Here is a 19,266-nt window from a genome sequence, read left to right on the forward strand (position 1 = left end):
GGGAGGGAGAGGGGGCGGAGGCGGCAGCAGGGGAGGGAGGAGGCGGCCCCGAGCGGCGGCGGGGCGAGGGGATTCCGAGTTGCCGCTACTACTCCGACCGCGGAAGTCCGGGGGGCGGGGGGGGGGGGGGAGGGGTAGCAGCCCCGCCTCCGGACCCACGGGGCTTCCGCCTCTTCTGCGAGGTCTGTGCGGGCTCCCGATTCATCCAATCTTTGGACGTCCATCGAGCAGTCGTGTGCGCCAAGGCCTGAGGCCATCGCGGGAAACAGGACCACCTGGGCCCAGGAGTGGGGCTCCTCGGGAGGGGAGGCACAGACCAGTGGGGAGACCGTCACAGGCCTGGGTGCCCTGAGCCCCAGTTCACAGAGGACACTTCGGCGACACAGCGCACCGGAGGACCCCGGCGCGTCCTGGGGGTGGGTGAGGGTGGAAGTGGAGGTGCTGTTGGCTACCAGGCAGGCCAGGACTGGGTAGAAGTGTTAGTGGGGCTGGGCGGTGGAGGGCAAGGTAGGAAGAGGAGTGAGGCGGCAAAGGTGCGGGGGTGGAGGGAATGCTTGCCATTTATCCTGGGAGCCATAGGGTAAAGTAACAGAGGAGTGAGGGGGCTCAGATTTATTTGCCTTTTAGGGAGAACTCTTTGGTTCCTCTGTGGAGAGTGGATTGGAGAGGGCAGCCCCAGGCAGGAAGAGCCTTGGTGAGGCCGATGAGAGATGAGGGCAGTAGGCGTGAAGATTGCAGATCAAGCTGAGCACTCTTCAGGATACAGAGTGGAAGAAATTGATCAGATTTGGAGACCACCGGCCACCGAGGGAGGAGGGCTTGGCTTGAGGCTGGAGTCCTGGAGGGAGGGCGGGCAGGGATGAGATCACACTTGGAGTGGTGAGCTGGAGGTGGTGGCAGGCCAACCCCTGGGAGATAGTGTAATAATCAACAAGCTGCCCTACAGCGCTGGAATCGCCCTAAGCACTTTTCCCTGATTGTCGATGTCACTCTCACAATAAACCTAGTTGTTTCTATCACCCCCGTTTGAAGAGGGGGTTAAACTTTGAAGAATGAAGGCGATCTGTCCAAGAGCAAATGGTGAGGTTGGACAGAGGGGTCCAGAGCTCAGCGGGGTGGTACAGCCTGTAGGGACAGTCCCCTAAGGACCCGCTGGACTCTGTAGTCACAGATCTCCGAGGGGCTGTGGAAGGTGATGTTTTGAGCCAGGATGGTCTTGGGACTGTGGGTGAAGACGGAATTATTAAGCTTTGAGGGCTGAAGGTAGCCTAGGATACCTGTGGGAGTTTGGGGGTCTCTGTGTGTCTTCAGAATTTGCTGGCAGCCGTGGAGTGCTGTGGAGATCTGGGGAGGTGGTGGGGACTCTGGGTGACATCTTACAGGGTTAAGTCTGGGGTTTTGAAAGAGGACATGGTTTTCAGGCCTCTGGTAAGATCTGAGTGTGTGAGGGAGTGTTATATAGGCCTGTAGGTAATAGGGAGATCATGGGTGTGTAACATCAGTGCTGGGAGGCGGGGGGCGGGTTCTGTGGGAGGATGTCTTCTAGGCCATAGGATCTGAGAGGAACCCCTGTTCCTAGTGATGCTCAAGCTTCAGGAAATTCAGAAAATGTTCCTCATTTGATTCTCCCCCGCCCCATGGCAAGTGTTGGGGTTGTGGCAAAGCTGCTCAAACTCCTGAGAATGGAGCAGATGACAGGGCAGGGATGAGGCCACAAGCCTCCCATGGGCCTGCCCTTGGCCACTTGACATAGCCCCAAATGTGGACATAGCTCATGGTCATGTCACATCCTAAGCCTGAGAAACTCAAAGCAAACCGCCCCCCGCCTCGCCCCAGCCATACAACACACTCGAGCTTAGAAACAGGGGACCACGTGCCCAACCCTTTGGAACATACAATGTGTGGGCCCCTCATGTGATACACAGGAGAGATGGGCGGGGAGGGGGGCGGTGCGGGCAGCAAGACCTCAACCTAGAAAGAGCTCCAGTCAGATCAGCAGGAGCCATCACCACCCCACGTCGACCTTCCCACCCAGGTTGGTCAAGCCACTTCACATCTTGGAATTTCTTGGCTGGAGCCATGATCTGGATCTTTCTTCCCAGAAGTGTCCCAAAGATGAGCTACCCAGAGAAGATGCCTTGAGAGGCATGGTCACCATCCCCAGGTTTCCAGATGCCCCCCAAAGGGGGTGGCAGGCTGGATGGTCACTCTCTGGCCCTGTGGGGTAGAACTAGGATTTTTGAGAGGAAGGAGTGGGAAGTCTGAATTTGGCTTGACATGAGAATTGGGTGAGAAAACTGTCCTCAAGGGAGTGGCTGCCTCAGGTACTGACTGCCAGTGGAGTTCTGGTAGTGATCAGTCACCTCAGGTGCTCTCAGGACCCATTGGAGTGACCTTGATGAGCCTTGATGTTGGGACTTCATTCCTTCAGGCAAAACGGAATGTTAGAATCCCTTTGGGAGCCAGGCCACCGAGCACAAGTGCCTTATGCTTCTGTTTTCTCACACATACACACTCCAGCACCCAGAGCAAGCAAGGCAAGGCTGGTGTCGGAGACTGCCTGAGCCTTGGCCCTACCTCCTACCTGCTCTCTCTGCTCTCTGGAACTTCACCAAATCTTGTCCTTAGGACCTTGGCATCTATCTGGACTGCCACACCTATTCTATTAGAGCTGGTGAATTGTGCTGACATAGAGCAGGGGCCTGGGGCTATTTACATTCTCTAGGACAGAAAGATCCTCTAGGACCCTGGGCACAAAACTGCTCTGACGTTTCACCTCCCACCCACCCCCAGGTGACCTTGAATCCTTCAGGAACCTTAGGCAGGGTACCTTTTCAGAGTAGATGCTGCATATCCCCATGAAGTTAGACTTCTCAGGAAAGGAATCTGCGGTTCACCTTACTGTCTCATATCTAACCCAGCCTTCGAATTTTGTCAGAGGCCTCCTAAAAAGAGGCAATGCAATGGGGCTAAGGGAGGCTCTAGAAACCCCAGCCCTAACCAAGAGGAATAGATACAAAGCATGGGTGCTGATGGGGGAGATGGTGGCAAAGAGGGAGTTTGCTGAAAGCGGGAAATACAGGATCTCCATGAGAAGGATCTTCACAGTGAAGAAGTCACCAGTGGCAGGGGACCTGGGGCACCGACAGACGACCTTATCCCTTCCCCTGCTGCCCCCACCCACGAATCAAGAAACCAGGCAGCAAGGTTCTGGGGGCTGCTTTTATGGGGACGACCTGACAGAGGGCATGGTCCGTACAAAACCGGGAACAATACATACATATATATATTATATACAGAGACGCAATCCTGCGGGCGGGGCGGGGGCAGGGGCGGTGCCGGCCCGAGAGACAGGAAGCGCCCCGGGGCCCCGCCCACCTGGCCCCGCCTCCTCCCTCTGCCTTGGCAGGGGAGGTGAAGCGCAGGGGCCCGGGTACTGAGACAGCCAGCTCTTTCAGGGGGAAGGGGCACGTCTGGGTGCGGGGGGGCGGGGGGCGGGGGGAAGGGGACCGAGAAATACTGATTGATGGCTTGGTCTATTTACAGGGGACGAGAAGCCCAAACGGATATGATGGGGGCTGTCTGTTTTTAAAAAATGAACAAAAATCCAGTCTGGGGCAAGGGCAGGAGGAAGAGGCAATATGAGATGGATCCTGAATGGGGAGGGGACCTGGGGGGGGGGTCTCACCTCCCTTGGTCCGAGCCCCAATTTGGGGTTAAAGTGGGGAAACGGAGCGGATTTCACTTAGAAAGCAGGCTGCCAGTGGGGCAGCCCTGGTCTCCAAAAATATGAGTAGTAGTAAAATTTTGCCCTCCAGTCAAAACCTTGGAAAATTGTGGGTGTGGGTGCAGTGAGGCTGAATTTGCAATGTTAGTACAAGGCCTCCAGGTGTGGCCCCGGGCAGGGCAGGGCCTAGCTCTCCAGTGGGAAATGTTCCCCTTGCTTATGACCAGGGGCTCTGTAGCCAGGCCCCCTAAGCTGACCTCTCCTCCCTAGCCTTCCCAGGCTTGGCCAGGAAACCTCGAGCCCAGGGAGGCCACAAAACAGTTCCAGGAGGAGGAGGAGAAGGTTATGGCTATTTGGCACCTGGGGGTGGGGAGGCACAGGAAAAACTGAGGGCTGCTGCCCCAAGAAAGGGGGAGCTGGGAACCAGGTGTCCTGGACTCTCCCCTATTCCTGAAGGGTGTATGAGAAATCAGTGCAGGGCCAGGCCCAGCCTCCAGGCTCAAGGGTGGGGGGACCAGGATTAGGGGAGGTGTGGAGGCAGCCCCTCCCAGCGGGAGGGTCAGAATGCAACAGAGACAGCACAATGATGGGGGACAGGGAAAGGGCCAAGAAGGTAGAATCTCAAGTCAAGAGGCCCAGGGGCCACCTAGGAGCCCCATGGGCAGGGAGCAGCCTCCAGGTGGTGAGATGCTGGGAGAGCCCCCAGCCCCATTCCAGTCCAGAGACAAAGGCTGGAGGTTGTAAAGTCTGGCAGTATGGTCTGCAGGTCCTTGTGTCCGTCCACCACCCAGGCCAACCCTCACATCCCTTGGCCTCTGTGCCTCAGCCCCATAGGGCAAGAAGGAGGCCGTCCTTCCAGCCACCTCTGTCTGCCCAGGCCCTCTGGTCCCTGAAGCTGGGGGAGGTGGGGTGGAGGGTGGGGAAGTCGGGGCACCTGTCCCCAGGCTGGTAGGGGGCGGGGTGAAGTATTGAGGACAGGGGAGGGAGGACAACAGGAGGGGATTAATTATTGTCCGGTCAAGGAATGATTCCTGTTAAGTAGAATTGGAATTCCTCAGTGTTTGCAGGTTTCCTTCCAGTTCTGAGATCTGGCAAACAAAAGGGAGAGGGGGTCAGGCCTGGATACCAGGCAGGGGCCCTGCCCCTTCTGACCCCCTAATGGGGACATGACCCTGAGCCAACAGCATGACTCCCTCTCTCCCCCCAGGATGCACAGAGAGGGGACTAAAGAGGGGGCTTCTCTGCTGCACCCTCCATAGGCCTCTGCCCTCGGGGCACCCTGAGCCTACCTTATCCAGGAGCTTGTCCATCTCCTCCTTCCTAGCCAGCTCTGACTCTTCCAAAACCCGCCGCTGTGCGGTCTCCTTTTTCAGGAACTCGATCTCCCTAGAGATTAGGAGGGGACAGACCAGGGGTAACAGTGTAGAGTTCTGACTTCCATCCAAGGAGTCTCAGGATCCTCAGCCCTGTCCTCAGCCCCACCTGGGCAGCTCTGTCCCTCTTATTTAGGTCGGGAGGCCCCAGCTCTTCCCAAAGCCTCTGGGGCCTGACTGTGCTGGCTTCCCTGCTGTCGTTCCGGGCCCAGGTACCCCCACCACGGGGCTCTCTAACTTCTGTGCTCCTTGCCTCCCTAACTCAGCTGGAGGTGGGGACGGGCTGCCACTAATGGCCTCTCAGTCCTCCCTGGGCCAGGACCCCCCACTCCCAGCCCCCTGACCACGTACTTCTGCTGGTAGTCCTTGATGAGGCGCTTGGCCTTGCTGTACTTGCGCTCCAGGGCCTGGTACTGGGCCTGGGTCTCCCGCAGGTGCTCGTCCACAGCTTGGCACAGGCTCTGGGCCTCGCCCCAGTAGCCCTCCAGCTTTTCCATGCGCTCCTTGTTCTCCTCCACGCTCTGCTCCAGCTGGGCCTTTTCCACCCGCCACCGCCCCTTCTCCTGCTCTAGGCTCTGCAGCTGAGGGAGGAAGGAGGGGCTATGGACTGGTGGCGGCCACAGGGAGCTGAGGAGCGCCCCCATCTGGATGACTCCCACTGATGGGGAGCCCACTCCCCCTCCAACAGCTAACTCTCCTTGGCTAAGCCTGAGAACTAAAAGCTGGAGAGGAAAGAAGTGGGGCCTCAGCCGCAGAGCCCCTAGCCAGGACCCCCACACTGTAGCACGCTCCTGTCAGGCAAGAGGCCCAGATTAGTCACTGACTCTGTGAGCTGGGGCAAGGCAACTTCTGTCTTAAGCCTCAGTCTTCCCATCTGTGAAATGGGACCTGTCCCTGCCTTGCCAAGCTCACAGGGCTCCAGGAAGACAGTACATGGGAAAGAGCAGGCCAGAGGAAGGTCACCATTGCCCTCTGTCCCCTCTGCCTCTCTGGCTCTGCTGACCAGTCCCTGTCTCTGTGGCTTCCTCCACAATCCTGGCTCCTCTCCCACCTCGTCTCCCAGCTCCTCACAGGCACCATGCCCCAAACCCGATCCCACCTGCACAAACCTAGTCCTCCTTTCCATGATCTCACTGCCACACTGGCACTCAGCTTGTCCCTCCAACCTCACATGCTGCAAATGCCACTTGCTGTCTGTACCCCAGACACATGGGCCTTCCCACAGACCCTCAGAACTGCCCGGTTCCCTCTGGCCACAGGGCCTTTGCCCATACCATTCCCTCTACCTGTAATGTCCCCACTGTCCTTCCTTCCCACCCCATGCTCATTAGTTTCCACCAGCTCAGCCCTCCGCTCTCCCTGTTCAGTGCATCACGTCCCCACAGAAGTCTCCTGCGATGCCCTCCAGCACCATCCCCTTCCGCACATAGCCCCTTGGCTGGATCAGCCCCTCCTCCCCTGCTGCAGGAGCTCAGCAGCTCTGCACTCTCCTGCAGAACCCCATGTCCAATGATAAGGGTCCCGACAGCCGACAGCTGCATGTGCACTAAGCTACACAAGGGCAGGGATCAAACTGGCTTCTGCGCCCTGCAGGGATAGGAGTGTTGAGTGGCACTTGGCAGGCAGTGTCTACAAGTCAAAAAGGAGGAATAGGCCTTTGACCCCCCCACCCCCTTCCCACTCTGCAACCACCCAGGAGTGTGGCCTATCATCTCAACTTCAGAAACCAGCTCCAACCCGCCTTTCTTCTCCATACCCCCTGCCTGCCCTCCAGGCAACCCCAGCCACCATTCCCCCCAGGACACCGCCAGGGCCTCTGAGTGGAAGACCAAAGCCAGAGTCCTTTGTGGGGAGTCCTGAGCCTGCCAGCCACAGCCCCCACCTGATCCCCACAGGAATGGCTGCCACAGCCAGCGGGCCTCCTCCAGACTCAGCCTCTCCCCCACCAGGGGCAGGGTGCCCTTCCTCAGCCTCAGTCGCTAAACCCTGCTTGGCTGCTCCCACCAAGGCTCAGCTGTGACCTTGCCTGTCTCCATGTGGTGGGTGGGCCATGGCCGCACAGCCCCCACGAGCTGTCTGTCCCTGCTACACCGGAAGCCCTGTGGCAGTTGGGACGCCTCGTGTCCAGGCTCAGCAGGGTCCCAATGCAGGGTGTAACAGGAAGTGTGCAGATCAGCATGCTGGCAAGCCCCCAACATGCTTCCAGTGTCAGTGCGTGGCACATACACGTGTTTCTGTGTGTCAGGAGTGTCCCCATCTGGGAGGGTCAGCACTGGCCCCTCCACGAGAATGCACAAGGTCTGTCACACTCTTCCAGAGAGACGGCTATGCCCATGTGTCTCACAGCCGATGGAAGAAGAAGGGGTCTACGTCTCTACGTGTCCGGGCTGCTGCTCCTGGGTATCGTGTCATGCGAGGCCTGGGTCCGCTGTCTCCATGTGACACGGAGCGGGTGTCTCCAGACATCTTGGCGAGCAGGCCTGGGGTCCAGGCTGGCATGGGTCGGTGTATCTGGGTAGTTTACACTGATTGCTGGGCCTGCTTGTAGAGGACAGGTGTAGGACAGCCAGAGTGGGAGGACATCTATGGTGACCTGGTGTCCCTTGGTCTAACAGGTGATAGCTTGACTTCTTATTCAGCACCTTTTACAAACCAAGTGCTATGCCAAGGATTTCATATGTGTTATCTCATTGAATTCTCACAATGGAACGCACTGTTACCATCCCATTCTATGGGGCAGGAGACAGGCCCAGAGCAGCAAGCGGATGGTGGCACACAGGGGTCCAGAGCTCAAGCTTTTAACACTAGGCTCCCCTGCCTTAGAGGAGCTTGTTCTGTGTCTCTGTGGGTGACTGACAGTGCCAGTGTCTGCAGGGGTGAGGCTGGGGGGCGGCTATCCCCCCCAGCCCTCACTCCCCCTCATTCTTACCTTCCTTTTCAGCTGCTGGATCTCTGCCTCAGTCACGGCATGCTTGATCTGGAGCTATGGGGCAGAGAGGCAGGCACTTGGCTCTGGCTGGTTCAAGGCCTGCCTCTGCCCTCCGCCACCCCAGGGACCCCCTCTTCCCACCTCCTTGAACTTGTGCACCAGCTTCTCGGGCTCCATGTCCACAGGGGACAAGGCATCTTCGTTTTCCGCCAGCTCAAACACCTCAATGGCCATCTCACCACCCGGGAACGTGGGACTCAGCTCCTCATCTTCATCGGTAGCATATTCTCCTGTCTGCGAAGGGAGCGTGGAGGCTGTGTGCCCTGCCCACCTCAGCCTCCCTGGGTCCTGACGAGCAGGGCTTAGACTGGCCACAGTCCGTCCGCGTCAGACTGGGAGCTACTCAGGGCTGTGGATCACACCTCCCCCATCAGGCTGGGGCCACACTGGTAGTGTGGTCTGTCTTACCCCAACAGCCCAGGGAGTCCCCTGAAGGCACAGGTAGTTCCCCCATGAGACTGGGACCCCTGAAGAAAGAGCCTGTGCTTTTCCCCCCTCATGCTGTGGGTCCTCTGAGGTCGGGAGCTGCCTCCTTCAGATTAGTTCCCCTGAGGGTAGAGGCCATGCCTTCCCCTCAGAGCAGGAACTCTGAGAGAACCGTGTCTTTTTGTAGGAGCAGGAAGGCTCTCTGAAGACAGAGTATAACTTGCCCGTCAGACTAAGGACTCTTTGAAGGAAAGGTCTGCATCTCCTCCCTCAGTCTGGGGACTCCCCCAGGATAGGGCAGGGTGTCCTGGCCTCCTTCAGGAGGCTTGGGAAAGCGGCAGAGGCAGGATGGGTGTAATGTTCCGTCCAGCCACCAGGGGGCGATGATAATGCCAGCCTTGACGGGAGTCCCTACCTCCTCGTCGTCCTCCCCGTACTGGGCGTATCTCTGCTCCATCATCTCCCGCTGCCATCGCTCCTGTTCCAGGGTCTGTTGAATTAGCTGGGCCACCTCGCTCTGCTCGCCTGGACGCTCCCGGCCAATCATAAACCTGCAGGGGCACGAGCGTCAACCCCCTGCCTCTGTCTTCCGCTGGTGACACCATCCTCCCTGCTGGTGTTCTCCTCTCCACACCCAGACCCTCCCAAGGGAGGGGAAATGAGAGGGCTGAGTCCAGAGGCCCGAGAGTATTAATAATGAATGGGGAGCTGGGGGCCCTTCTTGGGTTTCCTTCCCTGGACAGCCAGAGGCCCACTAACCCTCACTGCCAGGTTTGGGGGAGGGGTGGTGTCAGTCAAACCCCCTGCTGGGCTGCAGGGGAGAGGCACTCAGGGACTGCCAGGGCTGCTCAGGGGCTGCTAGGGCCGAGGGCTCTCCCTCCACCACAGGGTAGAAAACAAGGCAGGGAGATGGGGCAGCTGACCCATCCCAGCAGCCTGCTTCCCCATTCCCCTGCCCTGGGGCTGTGGCGGGGTGTCCTGTGGGAGCTCCAAACCTCCAGGCTTCAGGAAGGGGCGGGAAGATGGTGAGTGGAGATTAGGATGGAGAGGAAATAGTGGAACTTCCAGGCACTAGCCCCTCCTCTCCACAGCCACCCACATCCTGTTTCTCTCTACCACCCTTTCCTGGGGGCAATGCCCCTTTTGGAGAGGGCTGGGAGTGGTCCCTGAGTGTTATGCCAGAGAGCGACCCAAGGAGCCTCAAACCCAGTTCCCTCGGTTGACAGGCCCCAGGGAGGCGAGTCCTCCCAGGATTACACAGCTGGTGAGGAGGAAAGGATGAAGTGCCTGGTGGGGGGACCCCAATTTGGTTGGCATTCTCCCAGTACATTTCGGTTCTCCAGTGAGTGGGTCACGGGCAGGCAGGGGAAGGAGGCCAATCTGGAGGCACAGCAGACCACGGGCCTTGAAGCCCAAGTGCCGGTGGCCAGCAGCACTCAGGGGCTTGGGAGAGGATGGCGGGCGTGGGCCGGGGCTGTGGGCACTGCCGTTCCTTCAGGCAGGAAGGCCGTGGAAGCTCCTCTATGAGGTGGACCACCTAGAACCCTGTCTGGGTGTGGGCAGGCGGGCAGGGAGGCGGGATGAGGGCCAGGCCTCCAGTCTGCTCCCACTCCCCACCCAGCCGGGCTCTCCTGGCCCTTACCGCACGCGACCCTTGGTATTCCGGAGCACGGAGGCTGCGAAGCTCTGGGTCACTCCAACCAGACTCGTGCCGTCCACCTCCACCAGGAGATCATTCACTTGGATCCTGGGAGAGGCCACACTGGTTAGGGGGGGCTGCCACAGGAACGGGAGCGGAGGGAGCAGTGGTCTCCCTCTGTCAGAAAGCCGAGGCTCAGTCCCCACTGGGTCCTGGTACTTTATCTAACTGGCGCAAAGTGCATGGGGCCAGAGGGTCAGGGATCAGCCAGACCCGCCACCGGGCAGTGAGACCTGGGCAAGCAAATCCGACACAGGCGGGCGGGACTAAGCACACTGCCTGTGATAATCACACCCTTGCCCCCTCCACCATCACACCCAACAGAGCAGTGTGACACCCACAGAATTCATGGCCACCACGCACGTCCAAAGCACAGGTGACACACAGTCCTCTTACGGGTCTGCAGATTTTCTCCCAGATGCCTGAGAGCCCCATGGCACACTCTTGTGCTCGCCGCATCCCGAGAGACAGCCCCCACCACGTGCTTGGTGTAGCAGCAGAAGCCCTGGTTCTCCACCCCAGAAGGAAAGAGGTGGGGGGCGGCAGGACCCCTGGCTATCTCCTTCCTCCACTACCACCCCCTGAAAACTCCAGGCCTTCTCTCAGGGCTCCTCTGCAGAAGCGGAGGAAACGGCCTATTGTGAGTGGCTCTCCCCATCACGCCCCGCACGCAGGCCCTCTCTCCCATGTGCACACACTCCCCACGCAGCCAACAGCCAACAGGTGACCACAGGAACGGCTCTGGGAGTCCAAACTGGGGGGAGGCGGGTAAGTGAAAGAGCACTGGCTGTCACCATCCTTTTGTCCACCCCTTATGCCACCTGGACCACAGCAGGCAGAAGCTCTAGCAACACGACCCCAAAGTCACCCAGCCCCACAGGGACACCCAATTGTCTTTGTCATACGGAGGGGGTCTGGGTTTGAAAGTGCCCCCACAAGGCACCTCTGATACCAACTGCCAATTTATACCAACCCTGGGGATGCCCCAAAGCCCTTCCCCCTTCCCACATACGCAGTGGAGTGGCCCACGGAGGGGTCACTGGGCTATCCAGGGCTCCAGGAGGCCCTCCCGGAACCTTCTGGCCCCTCCAGCCTCAGAGGCCAAACACAGACCTGCGTGCTCAAATATGTGCACACACAAGGAGCAGCCTCCCCTGTGGGCAGGCCACACATGGACCCCCCTTTGCTCTGGAGGCTCCGGCCATGCCTGCCTGCTCTCAGTCCCCTTCCTGGAACCTTTCACACATTCTACTCCCTCAACCTAACTGCGTCCTGCTCATCCTCAGGCCTTAGGGCCAACGTCACTTCCTCCAGGAAGCCTTCCCTGCTATCCAAAGAGAGCAAGTCCTTCTTTTTATGCATTCACGTTCCCCCCCCCCCCCGCCACCAAACTTTTCCCACATTTTCTGTGTGTCCACTTGGATGTGTGTCTGCCTCACCACAGCACATACTTCCTGAGGGCCAGGGAAGTCTTCACTGACTCCCCCAGGCCTGCCTCCAGCCCCACCCCAGAGCCAGCGACTCAGTATTTGCTGAGTGAAAATAAACTTTAAAAAGAAAAAAGTTCAGATGTATCCACCAGGAAGCCACACCGGGGCCATGGTCTCCCTCCCACACAAGCCCCAAACCAGGGCATACGACGCCTCTGCACAGCCCCCTCCCCACCCTCCAAAGAATTTTAAGCTCCACGAGGGCAGAGGTCCCACTGGGTTTGTTGGCTGCCTCAACCCCAGGACCCGCAGGGGACTCTGGAAGGCTCCACCCACACCTGAGCCCCAAAGAGATAGGGGACCCACCCAGCTCTATGGGCGGCCTGCAGCAGACAGGAGTGGGGGAGGGGGTACCTGCCGTCCCGGTGGGCCGCACCACCCTCGGTCACCGTCTTCACGAAGATGCCCAGCTTCTCCAGGCCCATGTCCGCCCCGGCCCCCATGCCAATGATGCTGATGCCCAGGCCCTCGGAGTCTGTGGAGCAGAAAGGCAGGACAGATGGGTGTTGGGGGGTGAGGGTGAGGTTAGGTGTCCCAGCCAGGGCTTGCAGGGGACAGAGTGAGAGCCCCCCCCAATCCCACACCTCACCCCAGGGCACGGCCCGACCTCAAGCAGCGGTCCCCACACTTAGGGGAGGTCCACAACTGGGGAGGGACACCGTCCTGTCCACCCCATCTTTGCCAAACCAACTGGGAAGCTCCTGGTTCGCCCCCTGCCCTTTGCCCCTTGCAAGAACACATGAGCAGCAGGCGGTGTGGCGAGTGGCCCCCGGGCGGAGTGGGGGGGCAGTGGCAGGGTGCCAGAGATAACTGTATACACAGATGAGGGGCAGAGAGGGGTGGAATGGCACGGGGGTAGCCACAATGGGGTTCTTCTCTATGCAGACTCATCCGTGGAATCTCCATGACCCAAGACCTCCTGCTCTTTTCTCCAGAGCTGTCCCCTCCTGTCTCATGGGCTCTGACATCCAAACTCTTATCTTCCCCCACCAACAGGCTCTTCCTGCCGGCCACTCCCTCCTGGGGCCTCCGAGTCACCTGGATTCCTCCTCCCCCTCACTGTCTCGGCCAGAGCCCAAAAACCACCAGCTCCTGCAGATTCTACCTCCCAAGGATCTCTCGAGCACACCCAGTCCTCACACAGCCAGCAACTTGTCCACACCACCGTGGGCTCTCTCCATCCACTTGGGACCCTTCTCCCCATAGCACAACCTGACGTGGTCTTTCTCAAATCCCTTGCCGACACCTTGCCACAGTTTCCCGTCCATGTGAGAGAACAGACAGTGTCCTCCACGTGGTCTGTGAGACCCTGCGTGTCCTTCTTGCCCCAGTGATCAACATCTCACCAAGACCCTCCTCTCTTTCCCGCACACTCTCCTCAATTCCCATCTTCAGAGCTCAATGCAAGCATAACTTGCTTGGGGACCCCAGTGACGCGAGTCCATGTACTATCGTAGTGCCCACCCTGCCCCTGCCTAGCACCTACTGCGGTGTATAAGGACATACTGAGCCGTGACCGCTGCTCCCTCACTGCCTGGCCCTGGGGACCTGGCACTCGCAGGAGCGCAGGGTGAGGCGGGGGTTGGGGGGGTGGCGGCAGCTCTGGCTGCTGGAGTCTGCGTGGCTGGTGGCGCTGACAGGGGCCCAGGGCAGGGCTGGCACCAGAGAGGAGACCCCTGCGCCTCCCCCTGCCTCTCACCCTTCTCCAGCTCCACGGGGAACAGCTCCAGCCTCTCTACCCGCTTCTCCAGCTCATACTCAGCCGAGGCGGCCATGGGGTCCACGTCCTCGTTGCGCCGGTCGTAGTCCTCGTTGGAGTAGGTGCTGAACACCTGCAGGGGGGCCGCTCATCAGAGGCAGGAGCAGAGCTGGGGTCCAGGGGCCGCCACAGCAGGTGCCTGGCACTCCTCGGCATTCCTGTCCTGCTGCAGGCCTCCCCCTGCCCCAACGTGACCCCAGCTCTGACGGCAGGCCCTTCTGGTTCTCCAGCCCATGGGGCAATGGAGAAAGGGACACATTAGCCACATCCACACCATTATTCTCTCCCACAGCCGCAACTGGTGTGAGCGCGGCTGCTGTAGAAAGAAAGCAAGGGCAATCCTCGAGAAACGAGCCGACTCAGGAGGCCAGATCCCCAGGTCTGAGGCAGACCAAGAGACGGGGGCAGAAGGAAACATGGGGACCCAGAGAGCCAGACAGAGGCAGACACAGCCGGTTGGAGAGTGGAAAGAACAGGCTGAGCAGGAGCAGGGGGCAGAGGAGGAGGGGAGTAAGAAGGGAGAAGATCCTGGAGGAGGCCAGATGGGGAGAGGAGGGGAGGGGGTGTGAGACGCGGGGACAGCGGAGGGAGGAGGAGAGAGAGAAACAGAGGAAGATGGAGGGGCACCCAGGACCCACCTGACCTGAACCTCTAAAGTTGAGGCTGGGGTGGGGGAGGGAAGCAGGAATGGTCACCTCCACCCCCCCACCAAGAAAGGGGCAGCCCTCCCCTTGAGGTGCAGGACATGAATGGGGCAGAACGCCAGACCCACATGACCTTGCCAGACCTCAGCTTCCCTCCAGAGAAGCAGCTCCAAGGTGTGCCCCCTATCCCCAGTGCCCAGAGGCCCAGGACCCAGGTGAAAGGGAGGAGCTGGGGGAGCAGGCAGCCTTTCTGACTTTGTCCCCAGTGAACCCAGCCTGCCTGGGTGTCCCAAGGCCAGCCCTACCTTGTTGTCCCCTGTGCCCCTCTGCTGTCTCCTTCCTGGGTCTCTAAGCGAGATAAGGAATTCCAACCCTCCTCCAGAACAGAGAGATTAGGGCAAGGGCTCTCGGGGAGTGCCTAATTCTGGGTCCAGACGGGATACCTCCGGTGGGAGGTTAATGAGTGCCATTTGGGGTACCATGACATGTTCATGCTTCGCTGCCTGCAGCGACAGGTTGGCACCACTTGGAGCCAAGCGGGGGCGAGGAAGGGGGGTGGGCAGCTCTGTCAAACAGCCAGGCCTGAGGCCTGAGCAGCTGGAGTGGAGCACCGTGTCCCCAAGGCCCCTGCCAGGGCTCCCTGTCCTCCAGGAGCAGGTCCATGGGCACCGTCGCAGGCAGCAGACTTGTGTTCCAGCCTTTGTCTGGGCTCAGCCGGTGTCAACCCCCAGTCCCCCTCAACCAAGCCTCACTCACCGGTGGGCTTTCACGAGATGAGAAGTGCGACTGGGAGGGGCCTGTGTGGTCACTTCACTCACTGCCCTCGATTTCAAGACAGCAGAGAAATCCAAGCTCAGGCCCTTAGAGCTCCTCGTCTGCTGGGCAGGGGTCGGACTGCCCTCCTGACATCCGGGGCATCTGGCCTCCACACCCCATGGCAGGAGGGGCCACCCAGTCTGCACACGGTAGAAGATGCCAGGTCTGCTGCCAAGGTCACCTGGCTCAGCCAGTGGTGGGGCAGGGTGAGACTGCACCCAGCTGAGCCCTGGTAGCTGGGTCACCTGTGACTCCGTTCCCCTTGCACTCAGGTCCTGGGCCTGGCAAACCAGCTTTGGCCCGCTTTTGCATCTGGTGGTCTGGGTCAACCAAACCCCTCCCCAATGCGCCAGAGGACACACTGTGACCTCCAAAATGCCCTCCCAGCCTGCCCTGTGCTTTGCCCGCCCCTCTCTTCTCAGCTGATCAAATCCTGCCCCCTGCAGGACTCTGGCTCTGAGGCCCCAGACAGCCCCTCATGTTGCCCACCATGATGTGCCAGCCTATCAGTGGCTTGGGCCCAGTCCCCTGCCCCAAGTGACAACATGGAATTGGGATCTCTATCCTCCGCAGAAGACGCCATAAAGGCAACAACTGGGTCATCCGCAGGGCACCAGACCCAGGAATCAGCATCAATGCAGGGTGGGGGCTGGAAGGGGGAAAAACGGGGACCCACTGTCCAGGGTGGGGAGAAAGAAATCCCCAGCAAAGTCAAAAGTCAGACACACCAAGGAGGCACCACAGACCACTGGCTCCCACACTCCTGTGAGTAGCAGTCACCAGGGAGTTGGGGAGCACTGCTCCGAATCATGTGCTATTTTTACCCAAAAATCAGGGTAAGGTGTCAAATATAGACAGTCAGAGGCCCAGGACTGAAAGACCAAACTCCGTCTCTGATCAGGCTGCTCAGAGAACTGGTCATGGTGGTGCTGGTTGGGATTGGGGATGGGGGGTCCTGATTCCTTCAGTGGTCCCCACCTCCTCCTCAGGTCCCAAGAAACACCCTCATCCTCAATTCCATCCAGGGTTCCTTAGCTGTCAGGACAGGGAGGGCAGAGAAAGGACTTGTAAGGTCGCAGCCCCAGAAGGGGGAGTGCTGGCCTAGAGGGAGTAGCACCTTTTCAGGCATCTGCTGGGGCGGGGGCGGGGAGCCGGGCAGCCGGCAGCCGCTGATGTTCTAGGAGGGCTGGGAGGAATCGTGGGCAGCCTTGGTGTCCAGAAGCAGTTATGGAAACTTTGAGCAAACAGACAAGGTCTTGGCTGGGGAGGGATAAAGGCAAGGTCCAGGCCTAGGAGAGTCTAGGGCCTGGACAACCCCATGCAGCCAAGCTGGTGCTGGGCAGCCTGGGGCACTGAGAAAGGGCTATCTAGGCTAGATGTGCCAGCCAAGACTGGAGGATGGTGGGAAGCAGGGGTGACCTAGGGCTCTTAATTCTTCCCGGGGATCCCCCCCCCATCGGCACTGTTGTGAGGATCTCGGGGCACTGGCACGAGCCACAGACCAACTGCTAAGACTGCTGGTGGGTTTGGGGGCACTGAGACCCCCAAAGGGAGCAGCTCCCATTCATCTTTCAGGGCGCCCAGAGAATGTGGCATGAGCACTTGGAGGCCATGGGAGGTCTGCCCTACCCAGCAGCCAAGAGCAAAGGCATGTGGGCTGCTGCCAGGCATCCTGGGGGCTTTCCCAGCCCCACCCCTCTCTCTGGTGCCCTGCCCCTGCCCGAGGCCCAGCCCCTTCATGAGCCAGGCCAACACCTCCACCTCCCCAGCTGGCCCAGCACAGACCCCAGGGAACAGGGCCCCAGTGCCAGGCCTTTCCCCCACCCCCAGTCACATGGCCCCAGCTCAGCTCACCCTCAAAGATCTGCTTCCCTCTTTCACTTCTGCAAACTTGGGGTGGGGGCTATAGACAGGACGGAGGAGGGTTGCGGTCCCCTACACCTTCGTTTTAGGAAGTTCTTGGCTCCTCCCTCCTCTATAGGGGAAACGCAAGGAGTGTTCCTAAGCTCCCCCACCTCTCCCCACCATTGGAGTAAGGACCAATGTGGGGAGGGTCTCCTGAGGACACACACACACACACACACACACACACACACACACACACACACGCCTTCCCACCACCCAATCCCCTGCCTCCGCAGGAAGAGCGCCTGGGAGAGGAAGGGGAAGCAGGTGTCCGGGGATGTGGGTGCCGCAGAGCCAGGGCGAGGCATCAGACGGAGGAACCTGAGGACAGGTCAGGGCAGGCCGCCCTCATCTCGGGCCTGAAAAGCGTCCCCCTCTGACAAACAGCTGGAACTCCCCCACGCCCCCTCCGGGTGGTAACTTCTGGGAAGGGGGCTGGGTGGCAGGGGCTGACTCAGCCTGCCAAACCCGGCTGGTGAGGCGGGGGCGAGGACGTGCACGTGGCAGGGGCGGCGCGGGGGCGGGGAGGGGGGCTCACTTACTTGGATGGGCGCCGTGCTGAAATGGATCTTCCGGCTCGGGGCCGGGTCCTCTTCTTCCGAGAGCCCCGGGATCTCCACGCACCCCGACTCGGGCTCATAGGGGGGCTCCCCATCCTCCTCGTCTTCTTCGTCGTCCTCCTCCAGGGCACTGCCCCCAGAGTCCTCCCCCAGCCCACTGTAGGCGCTCACGTCCACCAAGTCCGCCTCCGAAAAGTCCTCCTTCTTGGACTCATCCGCCTCCTCGGGGGCCACGTCCGGGGCCCGGCCATTGCCCACCCCTCTCTCAGGCGCCGCCACGGTCGCCGTGGCCTCCTCGGGGGCCGCCTGGGCCTTCTGCTCCTCGCGCGCGGGGCTGGCAGTGGTTGCCAAGGCGCTGCCATTCTCCAGGGCCGCGTGGACCGTCACCTCCGCCTGAATCACCTCCCCGGGCGCCGCCTCGGCCTCCGACTCCCCGCTCTCCTCCACCTCCACGGGCTTAATCTTGCGCACCTCCCGGGGCTTGGGGGGCGGCCGGGCAGGAGCCACTCGGTGCTGCGGAGGCTGCTGCCCTGCGGGGCCGCGTTCCTTCTCGCCCGGCGCATCCCCCGACGGCGCGGGCGGCGGCGGCGGCGGCGGCGGCGGCTGGAACACCCGGGACCGCTTACTGACCAGCTTCGAGTTGACCTGGGGAGCCCCGGCGGCCGCGGCCCTGGGGAGCCCGGGTCCACGGTGGAGGCCGGTCCTCGAGTCGGCCTTCTCAAAGACTGCGCTGAGCTGGCTGACCGTCGGCGACACGGCGTCAGCGTCCAGCTTGTCCAGCGCCTCCGTGCTGCCGTTGAAGCGCACCACGACGTCCAGCTTCCGGTCCTGCAGGCCGGCGCGCTCCTGCCTCAGCAGCCGCCGCGCCGCGGCCTCCTTGTCGCTGCCCGCGGTCGCTGGGACGCTCCGTTCGAACAGCTTCCGCGTCTCCTGCAGCCGGGACGGCGGGTGCGGCGGCGGCGCGGGCTGCGCCGAGGGCGCGGGCTTGGAGTCGAAGCGGCTCACGCGCTCCGACACGCTGGTGCCCAGCTTGAGCAGGGCGCTGTGGTCCACGTTCTCGTTCAGGCTGCTGGCCCGCGGCAGCGACAGGCGCACGCCGCGCTCGGGCGCCCGCAGGGCCTCCGTGGGGCCCGCGCCGCCGCCCGCCTCGCCCGGCGGCCCCGCCGTCGTGCCCATCTGCAGGAACATACTTTTGATGCGGTGGACGTTGGAGCCATATTTCTTGTGGTGGGCCGCCTTGGGCGCCTCGTCGGGCCCGGGCGCTTCGGGCGGCTTCAGTGCCTGGATGCCCGCCTCGTAGGCGCTGCGGTGCGGGGAGGCGCTCCGGAGGGGACCCCCGGGCCCCCGCGGCTCCGTCTTCATCATGGTGGGGGGAGACGGGGGCGCATCCCCTCGCTTCCCGCTCCCCCCCTCCAACAGGCGGCTGGCCAAGTCGGGACCACCGCCCCCTCCCCCCCGAAAAGAAACCCCGGAAGGCCTTTTTTAGGCTCCCCCAAACCAAAACCAAGCTGCCAAAAACAGTTAACCCCGCTTAAAAAAAAAAAAAAAAAAGGAAAAAAAAATCTCCGAGCGCCCTGTGTGGGTCGCCTCCCCCAATCCAGCTGCCACAGACAGCCCCTCTTTCAGAGCCCGAGCGGCCTGCTACGGTCGCCCCCACCCAAATTAGAGAAGCGGCGGCCGGGGCCGGTGGGACCGCGCGCCCTGCCCGTGAAGCAGCGGCGGAGGCGCGGGCTCACATCGTCCGAGGCGGTGTCAGCGGGGCTGGCAGCCCGGGCGTCCCCCACCCCGGCCGGGGGCCTCGGCTCTCGGGGGGCCCGGCACCCCGGCGCCCATGGCTGCTCTGCCGGCCCGGGCCGCTCTGCCGCCGCGCCACCCTCC

At 61.1% G+C, this 19,266-nt stretch overlaps 1 protein-coding gene across 1 annotated transcript; it reads right to left on the reverse strand.

Moving 5' to 3' along the window:
* Positions 1-4,523: 4,523 nt before the first annotated feature.
* PPP1R9B (protein phosphatase 1 regulatory subunit 9B) lies at positions 4,524-19,266 on the reverse strand. Its single transcript, XM_059149131.1, has 10 exons — positions 17,371-19,266; positions 13,404-13,536; positions 12,059-12,179; positions 10,158-10,262; positions 8,931-9,066; positions 8,171-8,323; positions 8,030-8,083; positions 5,452-5,681; positions 5,017-5,113; positions 4,524-4,815 (listed from the first exon to the last, which is right to left on the reverse strand). The coding sequence occupies exons 1-10, from the start codon at positions 18,751-18,753 to the stop codon at positions 4,762-4,764; spliced, it is 2,466 nt and encodes an 821-aa protein (XP_059005114.1). The 5' UTR covers positions 18,754-19,266; the 3' UTR covers positions 4,524-4,761.

Source organism: Mustela lutreola, chromosome 15, assembly GCF_030435805.1.
Source record: "Mustela lutreola isolate mMusLut2 chromosome 15, mMusLut2.pri, whole genome shotgun sequence".
NCBI lineage: Eukaryota > Metazoa > Chordata > Mammalia > Carnivora > Mustelidae > Mustela > Mustela lutreola.